General features: G+C 51.2%; 4 protein-coding genes across 4 annotated transcripts; 1 reads left to right on the top strand and 3 right to left on the bottom strand.

The window, feature by feature from the left end:
- Positions 1–1,159: 1,159 nt before the first annotated feature.
- On the bottom strand, positions 1,160–2,576 carry png1 (peptide-N4-(N-acetyl-beta-glucosaminyl)asparagine amidase; the record flags this gene model as incomplete). The annotated part of the gene is made up of 2 exons (XM_057263149.1): positions 1,160–1,966; positions 2,055–2,576. The coding sequence occupies 2 exons, from the start codon at positions 2,574–2,576 to the stop codon at positions 1,160–1,162; spliced, it is 1,329 nt and encodes a 442-aa protein (XP_057124810.1).
- Positions 2,577–6,610: 4,034 nt separating this feature from the next.
- On the top strand, positions 6,611–9,436 carry N7481_003929 (trehalose-6-phosphate synthase; the record flags this gene model as incomplete). The annotated part of the gene is made up of 3 exons (XM_057263148.1): positions 6,611–6,633; positions 6,688–8,033; positions 8,094–9,436. The coding sequence occupies 3 exons, from the start codon at positions 6,611–6,613 to the stop codon at positions 9,434–9,436; spliced, it is 2,712 nt and encodes a 903-aa protein (XP_057124809.1).
- Positions 9,437–10,298: 862 nt separating this feature from the next.
- N7481_003928 (uncharacterized protein) lies at positions 10,299–12,767 on the bottom strand (the record flags this gene model as incomplete). The annotated part of the gene is made up of 6 exons (XM_057263147.1): positions 10,299–10,932; positions 10,985–12,071; positions 12,133–12,369; positions 12,431–12,533; positions 12,593–12,608; positions 12,664–12,767. The coding sequence occupies 6 exons, from the start codon at positions 12,765–12,767 to the stop codon at positions 10,299–10,301; spliced, it is 2,181 nt and encodes a 726-aa protein (XP_057124808.1).
- Positions 12,768–13,676: 909 nt separating this feature from the next.
- N7481_003927 (uncharacterized protein) lies at positions 13,677–14,685 on the bottom strand (the record flags this gene model as incomplete). Its single annotated transcript, XM_057263146.1, has 2 exons — positions 13,677–14,129; positions 14,194–14,685. The coding sequence occupies 2 exons, from the start codon at positions 14,683–14,685 to the stop codon at positions 13,677–13,679; spliced, it is 945 nt and encodes a 314-aa protein (XP_057124807.1).
- Positions 14,686–14,852: the final 167 nt, after the last annotated feature.

Here is a 14,852-nt window from a genome sequence, read left to right as displayed (position 1 = left end):
GAGAACACGCAGCCCGGTGCGGGAGGTCGCCAGGGGCTCCACGGCTGAGTCCACGGTGGACCCACTCGCAGGGTTGTGGCAGGCGCTAGCAAAGTCATCGCGGGGGGATGATCGCACATCATAATCAAACAGGTAATTTATGTATTACTCGGTAGAAACAGGGTCCAGGCGGAGTTTGCCAAGCGGACTCGGATTTTGAAAGCGGAGTTTACGAGAGATACACTGATTGAAGCTGGAGTGATGATAGTTGTGAAAAAAAAAAATTAATAAGATTGTGGTATCAATATAATAGTGTTATAGAAAGTAAAGCAACCATTGGAAGCAAGAAGGGTAGAAGAAGAGAAAGTGAAGAGAAAAAGGAAAGGGAGGATTGATATATCCCCAAGACAAGAAGTGGGAGAATGGTCGCTCCCCGGAGAGGGGAGGTATCTTGCGACCAGAGATCAGAAGAAACGTAAAGGAAAAAGATCTGCTGCCGTGTTCTCGTACAACATGTGCCGTCTGGCAAAGAGAAAATGGAAATGCAAAACCCCGTATTAGAGGAAGTGTCAAGGGAAAGAAACCGTGACCTCTGGCGCCGTGCAAAATGAAACAAAAAAAATGCCCAAGCCATTGCCATGATGTGAGAAGGGGGAGGGCTCTGGGTGAAACCCAGCCAAGATGCAAAAGTTGCTCTGGTCCGTGCTATTCGGAATGATGTTCAAATATAATGAAATATGTGTTCGTGTCTATGACATTTATCGGTCATTGTGGTGAATAGTTTGGATGGTTTGAGTGGTTGTGATGAACCAGTGGGCTGCTTGGAGCTCAGCATCACCGAAACTTCAGGTGAGCGATTCAATCGGAAGGCTCGGGGGTCCCGGGCCTTGAAAGTCGCGGTCGCAGTGGAGTTTCACCAGTAACGCCGGTTTCAAGCTGTTGTGGCTGCTGTGGGATGCCGGGCGCAAAGGTTACCCGGTGCGACCGTGTTGGCTCCGATCGGGAACAAGCGAGTCCACGTTGCGAGAGGTTGGGAGGTCGAGGCGCCCGACCAGAACTCTAGTCAGTTCAACTGAGAAGCATGGTCATAGGGTCGCTCAAATGTTTCGACAGTCAAAGAGTTCAGGGCTCTACTGGAGAACCCCTAGGAGAGAATGTAATAAGACCGACGGCTTAACGATTACCGTCCATCGCGCGACCGGTCAGGTCCAGAGTGACCGTGTCCTCGAGCACTGAGCCACTCACTCTGTGCCTCCTGGATAGCATCGGCGTGCTTCTGGGCATCGGGGCGACCAACAAGGCTCCGTGGGAGGATGTTGTTGATCTCGGCCGCGAGGGCGGAGGCAGTGTAGCCTCGCAGCTCTCTTTCTTCGCGCTCGTCCTCCTTGACGAGGCGAGCCTGGTCGGTCTTGGACATGTTTTCGCGGCGTTTACGTCGAATTTCGTGGATGGACCACAGAACGACCTCCTCTGATGCACGTTGACGAGGTTCGCCGTGCTTGTTGAAGTTGCGAACGTAGCGGCGGGTCACGTCGGTGGCACCATCAATCCCGAAGGCGACACAGTAGGAGATCTTTCGGCGCCATCCTTCGGCGTAGAGACGGGGGTTATCGAATGCCTCCTCGCAAGCATCCACATGCACCCATCGTCGTTGGTGTTCAGAGTACACCTCTGTCCAGACATGGTCCTCTGCATTCCAGACCCAACGAACACGAGCACCGACCGCGCGGCAGAACATGCTGAAGCAGTTGGCCCACTCGCCTGCTCGGCCACGGCGGGTCTGAAGGAGTTGCCAGACGTCGGAGTAACGGGGGAATCGCTCGTAGGCGCCGCATCGGGGTTCGGAACAACGATAGAGTTCAACGCGGGTGGCGCCACGGGCGGTCTCGTCGGGGAAGGGGGAGTCATGCCTTGGGCGATGGTGGGCATGCAGCATTGCGTGCATGGGGGGTTGTTGACGAATTTGAAGAAAGATCGCTTGAACCATCTGTAAAACAAGGGATGTAAGTCAATATGGGTACGGTCGATTGGGGTCTGGATGGTTCTGTGGCGCACCTTAGCAATGCCTTGATGACACAATCTTGGTATCCCCATTCGGGTTTTCCGCCCACGCTGGCTGCTTGGGCCTGAATGATTTGGAACTCATCCTCGGCTTCGGAGTAAAGGCGATCGAGAGGGATGACACACAGGGCCTCGTCGAGGAGACCGGGGTTCTCGTATTTCGTAGGGGTTACCGAAAGGCCCTTCAGCAGGTTGAAGAATTTCAAAGAGGCGGGATCCTGAGGCGGGGATGGAATGATCGGAAGAGTGCGCATCGCAGCTGATGGAGATGGAGACGATGGCTGTGTGGCTGCGGGCACGGCTGCGCCCGTGGAAGGAGGCGGTGGTGGAGGAGCTCGTGAGGGTGGCGGGATGGGATAGTTGTTGGCGGAAGGAGCGGGCGACTGCGAGGCGGATCGTGATCGAGCATTCTCTTGGAGCTGGTTAAAGCGCTTGGTGCGCATCAGCTGTTCGAACTGATATGTGAGTGAGTTGGCGTCGTAGTTGTTGGTCGAGGCCGGCTGAGGCGACCGGTGCTGGGGTTTGCCGTCCGCCATGGTCGGAATGAAGGAGGAAACGCCGGCGGCAAGGCGAGATCGATGCTCCAGGATGGGGGGAGAGAGACGAGGGCGACGACCCTAGAGAGATGTGGTGGAAGATGGATGGGTGGAAGGGAGAGGAGGAGGAGTAGTAAAGAAGGCCAGTACAAGTTGAAAGTGGAAGTGGACTGGCAGTGGTAATACTGGGGGATACTGCGACTGCGTATTACGAGCGTCGTCAGCCGTCCGCCGCCCAATCACGGGCCCCGCGCCCCCGGCCGCGTGTGCGAAACGAAAAAGGCCAAGACAAGACCCTTTTTCCGTATTTTTGCCTATTTTTCCCTTGCACACGTATGCTGCTTGGCATGAGAATAAGGGTCTTCTACAAGAAGATCACTCGTATTAATTATTGAGTCTAATTTCTGATTCTGATTCTGATTCTGAGTATGAGTACCAGTAGCAGTCCTCTGTAGTATGTATTGTTGAGCTTATACATATCGTGTACTAGAATCTGTAAGAAGAAGTCGTACTCATCATCAAAGTATGCACATCACCATCCCGTGTACGCGTTTCGAAGCCTCTCCAATTTCCTAGAGGGCCTCGACGGGGACAGAGCCAGCACTGGTGGCGGAGACGCGCAAGCGTCCGTCTTGGCGGTCAACGCGATCGGGCTAGAAGCCTCGCTGGGGGACCCACCGGGGCTAACTACTTTCGTGGTCATCTCTGTCGATTACTGAGAGGTCTTACCTAGAGGGTACTTCTCGACAGTATGTAGTTCCCATACTGTTACCAAGTACCCCATGCTGACACACCCGCTAAGCTGTGTGGCTCAACTGGGCTCTCCCAAACTCTCCAATGACTGACCCCAGGGGTTTCTTGGCGTATGCTCCAGTCACACTCTAGAATAGATTCTTGTCGCTCTTGGTATGGCTCGATGTTCCTGTCGATCGTAGCACTCATTATTTCAATCTTCCAGATCGAAATTAGGGGGAATCTCTCCCTTCCAGAATATGTCCAGTATGTACATCTGTACGGACCTCGTAGTAGATAGCCACACCACATTGTGTACCCTGGTGACGCAGCCCTGCGATCGCCAATCATCGCCCGTGGAAATCCTCCGAACGGTCAAGAGACCCTGACAAGAAAATTCAAAATAAAATAAGGATTAAATTAAAAAATTGATAATAATTTCCAAAACAGAAAATGAATCAATCAAAAGGGCCACACAGACAAGAAAAGCGGAGCCCAGCCTGTCCCGTGATCTGAAGATTCGCAAGATTCGCAAGCCTGCGCTTCAAGCCGATACTTTCTCCCCCACCGACACGTCTCACGTTGGAGGCTCTCCCGAAGATTTACCAAGCTCTTCCCCACTCCCGAGGCAGCCGGGAACCGTCACTCCAATCATATCCCATCTTGGATTCTGTACTCCGTATGCCTACCGTCACCTGCTGGGAAAACGGCTCCCTATTTACCCTTTTTTCAATTAGGTTCTTCGAAGTCTGCCCAACTTGAAACAGCGGCGCCTGGGTTCACAGCCTCCCTCGAACGAAGCTCGAGTCAACCACTTGTGGCTATGCAAACCATTCCAGTCACATCGAATCGTTCATACTGAGCATTTATTTAAGTATGCTGTGCTGAGGCCCCAAAAATCGGATGAACTATGTCAGTGCTGTGCAGAAAAATCGATCATGAAGCACGATCCATTTAGTTTGATACCACCGAACCGGTGGTCGTGGTCAACACACTACCGCATCGAGCACCTAATTACGTATGTACTACATTCATCTCCCCCGTACAACCATTGGACGGTATGGACGTTACGATCATCCTATCCTTATTTCACTCTCTATCTATGGTACCCCGTACTTGGCGACGACTCCCCCACCCCCCGTCAATAAAATTGACTGGTCTGCGACAATGCAAGGAACCCGTCTCTTGGTGACTTGGTCACTCTGGGCAGGATCATTGAGCCGAGCAAACGAGCCAATTCCGTCAGTGCTTGCTTTGCCAAGATCCCAGAGCCGTCATCGTCCGCGCATGGGCCAAAAAGCAAAGGAAGCTAGGGCGCTGCTTATCCCCGTGCTCTGACGTATCACCGTCCGCATCCTCGCGTCCCCAGGACTCAAGAAAAAAAAGCTCCTGTCATCTCCACTCCAGAGAAAATCGCTAACAAACAATCTTTAATAACGGATGCACCTGCTCTTCGCATCAATAACCTTGACTGGGTATCACGAGAAACATTAGGGGGACTCAAGCTTGAGGATCCCGCGCACGCGGCTTTCTCCTCCTCCCGTCGGGCCATCCTACCAATCTGCTACGTTCGCCGCCGTCAGCCAAGAAAAGATATACGCAAGTCGGCGGTGATGAGCAAAGTCTTCTTTCGGTGATCCATCCGCATTCGCAGGTCCTTCGCCAGATCTCGGCAAAGATGTTTATCGAGCTCCTCCCAAGATCCATGAAGCGTCGTCGAAGCACGCACCACCTCTTCGCTTCGTTCCGCTCGATTTTCACTGGGAACGAATCCATGACGTAGAAAGAGAAGCTATGTACAGATGAAAATAGCTGTACTCAAGCTCGTCGGGATTTCTTTTTATCCTGGTCCACCCATAGCGCGCACTACCGCACGTTAGCTTCACCTTCCGCGTCAGCCTCGAGTCCGCTCAGCGACTTACGTTTCGCCCGATTACCCTGTGATTTGAGGATCTAACCGACAACTTTTCCTACCTCTTTTGTGGAAAAAATGATGATTTTCACTTTTTTCACTCAGCCTTGTGACTGCAAGCTCGTTTGGCTGAACCCCGCTTATCACGCTCCTTCGCTTCGCTGCGTCGTCGCAAGTATACCGGGCCGATGATACTATGTAGCGGGTCTATCTAACCGAAAGGTCTACTGACCTCGCAGAAAACATTTTCTTTCCCAAGAGGGGCCGGACGAAAAGGCGCGGCGCCTCGTCAGCGAATGCAGCGTGATGCCGGCACTGATGCGACTTTTAGGATCGACGCTGCAAGACGACAATGCCGATGCTGATCGGGTTGATCATTGCGAAAGATGTTTCTCCTTCCAGTGATCCTTTATCTCAGCTGACGAATCTCTTTTGCCTCTACTCCGTATGCTCCCTTCGATAGCGGTGTTAGCGTCGGCTTTTTCAATCCTAATTTATATGCGCGATTTTTTAGTGTCGGGGGCTTGCCGGTTTAGGACGAACTTTTCTGTTCTTCATATCCAAAGTCTGTCACCAGCGGCCGACCGTGATCTAAAAATCGATAGCTGCGTGGTTTGTATGCGCCTATTTCGCGATACCTAATGCCTTGTTATATATAGCACTGCCTGGCAATATGGGAGCAAGAGCTTCGTCATTGTGGTCGTTTTAGGCTATTGGAATAGCGTGTGAGCTCAGACATTTGCTGTAACATAATTGACAGTCCTTGGTTCTAGAAGCTAAATAATTACTAAGTCTCGTGCCGGAGCCCCAAGAAACATATGATCAAAGCTAAAAACTGTGTTCATTAAACTTAGAAGCATAAGGAGATCAGATGTTGGATGATCTGCGCCAGCGATCCTATAGTTCAAAGTTTATTCGAAACAACTTGGAATCGTCAATGTTCCACGGGACAATATTGTGTGACCAACTACGACGTACTACTAGTATTTAATCCAGTTCTACAGAGACTGTCGGTCTAGGAGAGCATCCATCCTTGTCGAGGAACCGTGACCAGCAATGAAATGGGCTCGCCCGGAACGCAATGGAAACCTGGTGACTCGATACTGCGTTCAGAGAGCGCTGTGAAGGAGTACAAGCCGAATATGAAGAGAGAGAACTGGAATAATTGGTTAAATCAGACCGTGGTATAGCCGAACATGACGGGAAGCTACGAGTTGGTGATCTATACTAAACACCAACCACACCACTCGGCTGCCTCGAGCCCTCGGCTAGCAGTGAACGCTTTCACCTCCCAACACTTCATCAACAGTTCCCTATCCATCATATCTACGCGACACCAGCTGTGATACTTTCATTGTCACGGTTCGTCTCAAGCTCACGCCACCCAACCATGACGGTTTTCATTGCATCGCTGTATGTAGCATGTCCCCCTTCTCGCTGACCACCACCTCACATCCCGCCATCCAGTTTTCTCCCTTATACCATTGACTTTGAATCTTCCCGTCGAATTGGCAGGCGTCAGCGGAAACCTTCGCCCAGCTATTCCGCTGTGGACAACTCGGGCCTCGGCCCTATAGATGGGCGACAGCCCGATCCCCGGCGCAAGCTTCGCCCCAGATCCAGCAGCCTGTCACTGACTCCCGGAGCGACAACTGATGATGAGAAGATCTTCAAGGGCTACGACTCACGATCCGCAGGCGAAATCCTCACAGCCGATGATCCAGTCGGACCCGGGCCCAGTGAGCCTCGGGCTGTGTCCTGGGGCCAAAGTCGCAAATTCAACCAGCCCCGTTCAAAGGCAACATTTTCCCCCCAGCCATCTATTCTAAGTCGTCCATGCTCACACCAGGAGTCCCGAGACTCCTTCCTAGATGGCGCTCCAGGTATTGTGAACAAGGACCCATTTGGAAGCCCTCGGGCAATGCTGGCGGATGATGATTGGGCTGTCAAGGCTGCTGAGCAAGGTCACGGCGGTCTTCAGAATGCCATCCATGCCGCAGAGGAGGCGGGTGTCCTGCAGGATAAAATGTGGGTAGGAACGCTGGGCATGCCAACCGACTCCCTCAAGCCGAAGACTTGGAAGGTCATCGAGGAAGCCCTAAGAGAAGAATTTGAATCGCTAAGCGTATTCGTCAGCGACAGTGAGTTTGAAGGCCATTATGCCCATTTTTGTCGAGCAGTGCTTTGGCCTGCTCTGCATTATCAGATGCAGGAGAGTCCTCGACACACAGAGTATGATGATTACTCTTGGAAGCAGTACCTCCGAGTCAACGAGGCGTTTGCTGATACGATAGCAAGGAACTGGCGGCCTGGAGACTGCATATGGATACATGACTATCATCTACTTACCCTACCCGGTTTGCTGAGAAAGAGATTGCCCACCGCGGAGATCGGGTTCTTCTTGCATGCGGCATTCCCTTCCTCGGAAGTCTTTCGCTGCTTGAATTCCCGGGAGGCCCTATTAGATGGACTTCTTGGTGCAGATCTAATTGGGTTCCAAACAAAGGAATACTGTCATCATTTTCTTCATTCTTGCAGTCGGCTTCGGAGGCTGGAGGTTTCGGTCAATGGAGTTCAAATCGATAACCGCTTCGTGTATGTCAAGAGCCAACCGCTAGGTATCGACTATGAGTCTCTTAATCTGCTGCGTCAGTCTATCGAAGTCAAGGCTTGGATTTCGAGTATTGCTCAGAGGTACAAGGGGAAACATTTGATTGTGGCGCGAGATCGCCTGGATGCTCCTGGGGGGGATCAAGCAGAAACTCATGGCCTACGAGCTGTTCTTGAATACGTACCCTCGATGGAGAGACGAGGTGAGCTTGTTCTCAATTTTATTTTTTAACACGAGCTGACGGCAAATTAGGTGGTACTAGTACAGGTCACAGCTTCAGTCTCCGACATACCAGAGCTCGAAGCGCAAGTCTCGAAGATCGCGATGAGAATCAATTCGGTATATTCAACCCTCACTCATCAACCTCTGGTCCTGCTCCAGCAAGATATCAGCTACGCCCAATTTCTGGCTTTACTGAGTGTTGCCGAAATTTTCATGGCTACTAACCTCCGCGAAGGTATGAACTTGACAAGCCATGACTTCATCCATTGCCAAGACGGCGAAATATCCTTACAGAAATACGGCTCCCTTATCCTCAGCGAGTTCACCGGCAGTGCAGCTATATTCCAAGGTCACGAACTCATCGTCAATCCATGGGATTATAAGCAATGCGCTGAGGCCATCAACAAAGCCCTCGAAATGACTCCAGAGCAAAAGAAGCGCAACTGGAAGTATCTTGAAGAGCGTAAAACGCCATTTACAGCCTTGGCCTGGTACTCGTCCCTACAAACCGCACTTGTCGAAGCTCACGGCATGCAACAGTCACGCTTTGCTCATGCTATCCACCCACTCGAGATCACAAACCTCCAAAATACCTACAATGCCTCCCAATCCCGCCTCCTCCTCATAGAAGACGGCGCAGCTTTTGTCACATCGACACATACAGATCTTACTTACACCTCAGAGGAAGTGATCACCGTTCTCGAGTCGTTAGTCAGTGACCCTAAGAACACGGTCTATTTGACCAGTAACCGCAGCCCAGAACAACTAGACTCCACTTCCAACCGCCTACCAAAGACTCTCGGAATCATCGCGGAAAATGGCTGCTTCGTCAAGTTACCAGGTACAACCACCTGGTCTTCACTAGTAGACACGACACGCACCCAACACTGGCATGCCGGGATCCGAAGAGTAATCGCATACTTCGCCGAGCGCACAGAAGGAAGCATCATCGAAGAACGCCGGTGCACACTAACATTTCACTTCGCCCACGCAGAAGACAAAGACACCGCCTCAAGAAAAGCTTCCGAACTCGCAGACCAAATCAACGGCGCGCGAGGCCGTGAAGCAATCCGTGTTATACGCGATGTTGGAGCCGTCAGTGTCGAACCACTTTACGCATCTAAAGCCGCGGCCGCATCTTGGATCCTGAATCATTCTCCCATTGATAGGAAAACAGAATTTTTCGAGCTTGTCTTTGTGGCTGGTGGTGCCAGGGCCGATGAGGCGTTGTTCCGTTGGGCTAATCGCTTGGTGTTGAAGCGGGATGCTGCACCGGTGGCGGTTACTATTTTGACTGCAGGGGCCCATGCTACTGAGGCGAAAGTTAGGTTGCCGGATGCGTATTCTTTATTGGATGTACTCCGTTCTCTTGCCTCTACATAGTGACCGAGAGGAAAGATCTTCAAGCTGGTGGCGGTGGTGATCAGCTATGCCTTTCTTAGCTAGATCATATAGTTAGCCTGGCCAGCATCCTCCCGGGTCTTACTAGTAGTTAGCATTAAGCAATATTTTGTGTTAGCATTATCCTATGGTGATTACATGCAGAAATGGAGAAAATTATTTCAAGGGGTTTTTTTTTCCTCTCGTTTTTTACTAGTCAATCTCAATATCACTCACACCGTTAGATCCGAACCGGAAGATGAAATCCGACAGCGACCCGAGGAGAGGGGGGCAGAGGGCAAAGTACATAATATTTGTTGAAACAAAGGGAGCTGAGGAATTGAAACATCATATCCTTCTAAAATGAAAATGAACATGAACATGATCGCACAAAACAAAACGATAGAACACTCATCAGGAGCTAAAACAATCAAAAGCAATGATGATCGCGCCGCGCCAGAACTTCATGGGGATGGGAAAAAAGAGAAACAAATGTGAAATGAGGTAGGAGATTGGAAAAGGAAATTACGAAAATGAGATACAATCGCAGGATAAATGTGAGCAAACAGGATCAAATGGTTTGAAATATAGCACATCATGCGCGATTGGGTTCAGAGAGCTCGCAGATCAAAGCATAAGGTTGTCAGATACATGGATGGAGAGCGAGATGAGGGCCTAGAATGATAGAATTCCAGGCTTGCGTAGTAGGAAAGGGGCGCGGGGAGGAGGGAGGTGTGAACATGATTCATGAAAGTAGCCGTAATCAGCTGGAAGGACTATGCTTCGTTGTCGAGTCAATGCATTCGACTAAGATCGAGGGTTTTTGAAGACTATCCGAGAAAAGTCATTCGGAATTTTGTGGGTTTTAACTGGGATCCTTTGAAGTTGAGGCCGAGTCGGTTCCTGCGGTTCCTGCAGAAATGAGGGTTGGTGCAATACGGCGTTTCTTCGGTTGCTGGGCTGAAGCGTCGGATTCAGTACCCTTGCTCTCATCTTTCTCGGATTCGCTGGCAGTTCGGGTTTCACGCTTGCCTAGGACACTGCTTGTACTAGTCGCCGTTCCGCTTGGGGTTGCGGTCGGCATGGGTGTTTGGGGCGGGGTGGTGAGTGGAAGTGGTTGCGCGGAGTGAGTAGCTGTCACGAGAGGAACAGACCCAAGGGTCGGTGTCGGGTTGTTGACCACATTCGCTTGCTGTTGAGATGATTGGGAACACGCCGAGTTGGAACGAGCAGGGCTAGCTGGTGGTGCTTGAGCTGCAGGCGCTGAAGGCGTTCCACTGCGTACTGGTACATGTGTGGCCTTGATGGGAGACGGAAGGTGTGTAGGGGTAGCGAGGGGAGTGACGTTCGTCGGAGTTGCAGAGCCGACTTGGGTAGGATCCCTTGAAGCTGGCCCCGTAGGTCCTGTGTAGATCTGACCCAACTCCCCGGGTGCGAAGGATAGAGTAGAACAGAAGCCATCAGATGAGCTCATGATCAACGTCAAGCCATCATTTGACCTATGTTTTGTTAGATAAGAGAATTCCTAGACACATTAAATGAAGTGCTTACCATGTCAAGTCTGTGAAGGTCGCAAAATGCAGGTTACTGACAACGCATAAGGGGGTGTGCTGTTGAGTATCGTATACTAGAATAGCATCCTGTGTAGCTACGGCGTAAATCATGCGGTATGGAAGCGCGAATACAGGACCCGCCGTGCTTTCATTGCCCTGCGTTTCGGCTGTCTTGGAAGTTTGTTGGGCCTTTTCACCACCTATCGGTGTGGAGGCCGGTGGATCCATAGCTGGCTGGCTGGTGGACGACGCAGCAGCGGGAACAACCGAGTCTGGCAACGGGGGGAACATGTCTCCCTCGGATGATGTATCCAAGGTGATGTGCTTGGCAGGTAGAGTACTCTGCTTCAAAGTGTAGAAGATCGGAGAGCACTTGACAGCGACTGACGGCTTCTTGTGGCCTGGAAGGTGAGAGATTGGAGGTTTGTTGAAACCGGCTCGTGTGTACACATACACTGTGTTGATGATTTCGTCTGTCGTCTTTGAAGGATCCGTCGCTGACACATGGCTGGTCTTGTATTGACCAGCCGGCGTGAACAACAAACTTCCGTCGGGGGCAAAGGTCAGTCGCCGAAAGAAGGATGTAAAAGTTTCGTTGGCGTAAATGCTGGCATTTTTCACTCCGAGTCCACCCAGAAGGCTGGGAGACGAAACCTCAAGAGGTTTCACTGCGGGCAATGGCAGGGATGGCGCAGGAGAGGCGGAGCGTCGAATGGAGGGAGAGGATCCAAAGGATGAACGGCGACTGTGGGAGACTGGGGGAGGATCCATTGGCAGATTTGATGCCATTGGGGTTCCTGGAGTAGACGGGGCAGGCGAAGCAATAGCAAATGAATTTGTGTTGCTCTGTGGTCTGTTTGTCGGCTCCGGGGGAGCAGGGCTGCTGGAGGCTAAACGTTTCGCTGGCAGATCCATCTTAAGAACCTTGCCATGCGGGGTCAATGTAAATTGACCATCTTTAGTCTTCAGGTTGTAGATATGAACCGATCGATCTGATGACTGAGTTGCCACAAATTCATTCAGCGGATCCCACGCGACGCCTTGGACATAGTGAGAGTGCTCGGCAATCTGCCGTACCATTTGCCCTGCAAAGCTCACTGTTAGCTGCTAAGTTTAGTATTATTTAATAACATCGGAGACACCAACCATTTTGAGCATTGTAGATCCGAGCGATATTGTCCATACTCCCTGTCATGATAAAAACACCGTCGGGCGACCAGGCCAAGTCGTAGATCTCCGCCCCGGACGAACGGCACATGTGTTTCACTCGCCAGGTTTCCTTGTCATCCGATCGGTCTTCTCCAAGTCCGGGCTGTGTTTGCATCTCAGATGGAACCCAAAGTAGAACATTGCCGTCGTCTCCAGCAGATGCTAACATCTCGCCTAGGTATGTGGTGTCAGATCTGGTGTGGCTTTGATGATGTCGGATTTGGGGGAGTCCTACCTTTGGGACAAAAACGAACCACATTGACAGCCTGTGTATGCTTCAAGAGCGTGCTCAAGTATGTAACATTTCGTTCCTCCCCGGTCGATTCGACTCGCCATAGCTGTAAAGTGTCAGACAAGGAGGGCATAAATAGGATATCGGGGAACTATGGGGGCGTACTCGAACGTTATTGTCACTAATGAATGTAAGTCAGTGAATGGTTTCCAGCGATGTATTCTTTGTGCACTTACTTTCCAGCCGTCGCGAGGCGGCCCTTGCCATTGGGATCGAAATGCACGGAGTAAATGGGAGCATTGTCATTGTGCCACGAGATAAGCAACGGGGAGGCCTTCATGGTGGGCACCGTAGCTCCGTGAGCTGCTTTCAAGGACCGTTGTATCGAGGAGATCTATCGTCAAGAGGTGTTTAGGGACGATTTCGACCGCGGGTTCGGCGAATTCAATGGGGGTTTCGCTCGTGCCAGTCGGTTGATGGGGGGTTGTTTGGCAGATCCACGACCTGGATAGGCGAGGGGAATCGGTAAGGGGTTGACAGAGGAAGAAGAATAGGTTGAGAGGGTATTTTTGGGAGAAGAAGGGGGAAGGAAAAGAGAAAGAAGGGCGAGGGAGTGAGTGACAGTGATGATGCCTCGAGTTTGGTTTGCGCGGGCTGGGAACGCGACCGGAACACGATTAGATAGCCACCACCACTGACGAGCCCCCGATTTGATGGCGATCGACAACGCCTCCACGAGGTAGAATTTGCCTTAAATTACGATCTAGTTAGGTTATAACTAGAAGCAGCAGACCCTATTTATCAGCTTAAGTGATACCAGTATCCTGAAGGTAAGGTTTATGGAGTGGAGTCTATTAAAAGTCAACCGGAACGTGATGGATGATGTGTTGTGACTGGACTATGAGTGATATATATGTATCCTACCTAGGTAGTGTAGCTATAGCTTGCCCAGGTGGGCATGAACACCCACAAGACTGAATTGTACTACTACTAGGCAGTAGTCTATACTACATGTAGAACATACCTAGGTAGAAAATAATTTACCTGGGTATCTAGTACTAGTAATATCTACCAGGGAATCCGACTGCTCAAAGACTACTACTAGTAGGGGCTTTGGATTTAAAGCGGCAAATAGCCACAACGCCCCCGGTTACCATGGTGAATCATCCGAGGTCATAAGTTACAAAATAATAATTGGAGCTTCAAGTTTAAGATAAAAATACACTTCACGTAAAATTCCCTCAATTGATCATCCGAGCCACTTTCCAATGCTCTCGCCGAACCAACTGGTCATCTTCTCCTTCCGCTTAGCCCGGCTTTCCTCGTGAGACCTCATGAAGGGTGCGGCCTCCTCCGCATAGAGCTTGTGTTGTTCTAATTGTGCATTGTGGGCTCGAATCTCTAGCTCTCGCTCGTGTGGTGTTAACTGGTGGATTGGTTTCGAAGGTTTGAACCCTTCCGGAACGGCGACACCACTTGGGATATCGATATCAGATCGCTTGCCACTGGTCTTGGGTGCCTGCTTGGGATCGAAGAGCGACATGAGAGGTGGTGGTTCTTGACCAGCAGCCTTGGCCTCCTCTACACGTTTCTCATAGTTGAGCATCTGGTGGTAAAGTTTGTCCGCGTGCATCTGGATCCGCTCCTCCTTTTCGGCATCCTGTTGGAAGGACGAGGCGTAGCCTAGAGCCTGGAGGAATTTCTTCGCATAGTTAGTATTGTATCAAGACCATAGAACATGGCATATCGGTCAGAGATCCACTTACACTCTGGGTGACGAAGCATCGCGAAAATGTTCCGTTCTCCGCGGCGCAATTCGTTAACCGGGACTCAATTTGCTTGCGCCAATTGCCCGTTTGGAAGCATAGTGTCAAGGCTTCATGCTCAAGCGCACAATTTTCCATCGCCGCCCGCTGCACTGTATCTCCACGCTCCTTGAATTTCTCGATCACTCGACTCGCCCCGCCAGCGGCAGCGTCCTCCTCCGCACCAGCCAGCGGTTTATAGGTCTTCCACAGGTGCGCGTAGCGACCATCTTGGTATAATGAAGCGGCCGGCAATTTATCCTCCGTCTGATCGCTCTGTTCGGAGGTTTGCGTCTGCGTCTGCGTCTGGGTTTGCGTGGGGGGAGGTGTTGGCTGCTTCAGATTGGGCGCAGGTTCATATTTGCTGGGCGTCTCTTGCTCCAGGTACTCACGAAGGCCCGGGTCAAGCTTGTTGACAGGGTCATCTTTATTGTTTCCCCAGAACCAGCCCATTGTTGAAAAAGTATAGTTGCGGGCGTCTGAATTTGAGAAGTGAAGAAAGGCGCAAAGCAAAGCGTTGCGGAGAAGTCGGCACAAAAATGGATCGGCCCCGATCGACTTGGGCCCCGACCGCCGTTGGCGCTTCTATCTTTACTCTTTTACTCTTCACCACCACGACG

The sequence above is a fragment of the Penicillium waksmanii genome, assembly GCF_028829765.1.
Source record: "Penicillium waksmanii strain IBT 27052 chromosome Unknown utg000004l:1.0-5674109.0:1.0-5678898.0, whole genome shotgun sequence".
In the NCBI taxonomy this organism is placed as follows: domain Eukaryota; kingdom Fungi; phylum Ascomycota; class Eurotiomycetes; order Eurotiales; family Aspergillaceae; genus Penicillium; species Penicillium waksmanii.
The sequence above is the reverse complement of the archived record's forward strand: the minus strand, read 5'-3'. Positions and strand labels throughout refer to the sequence as shown.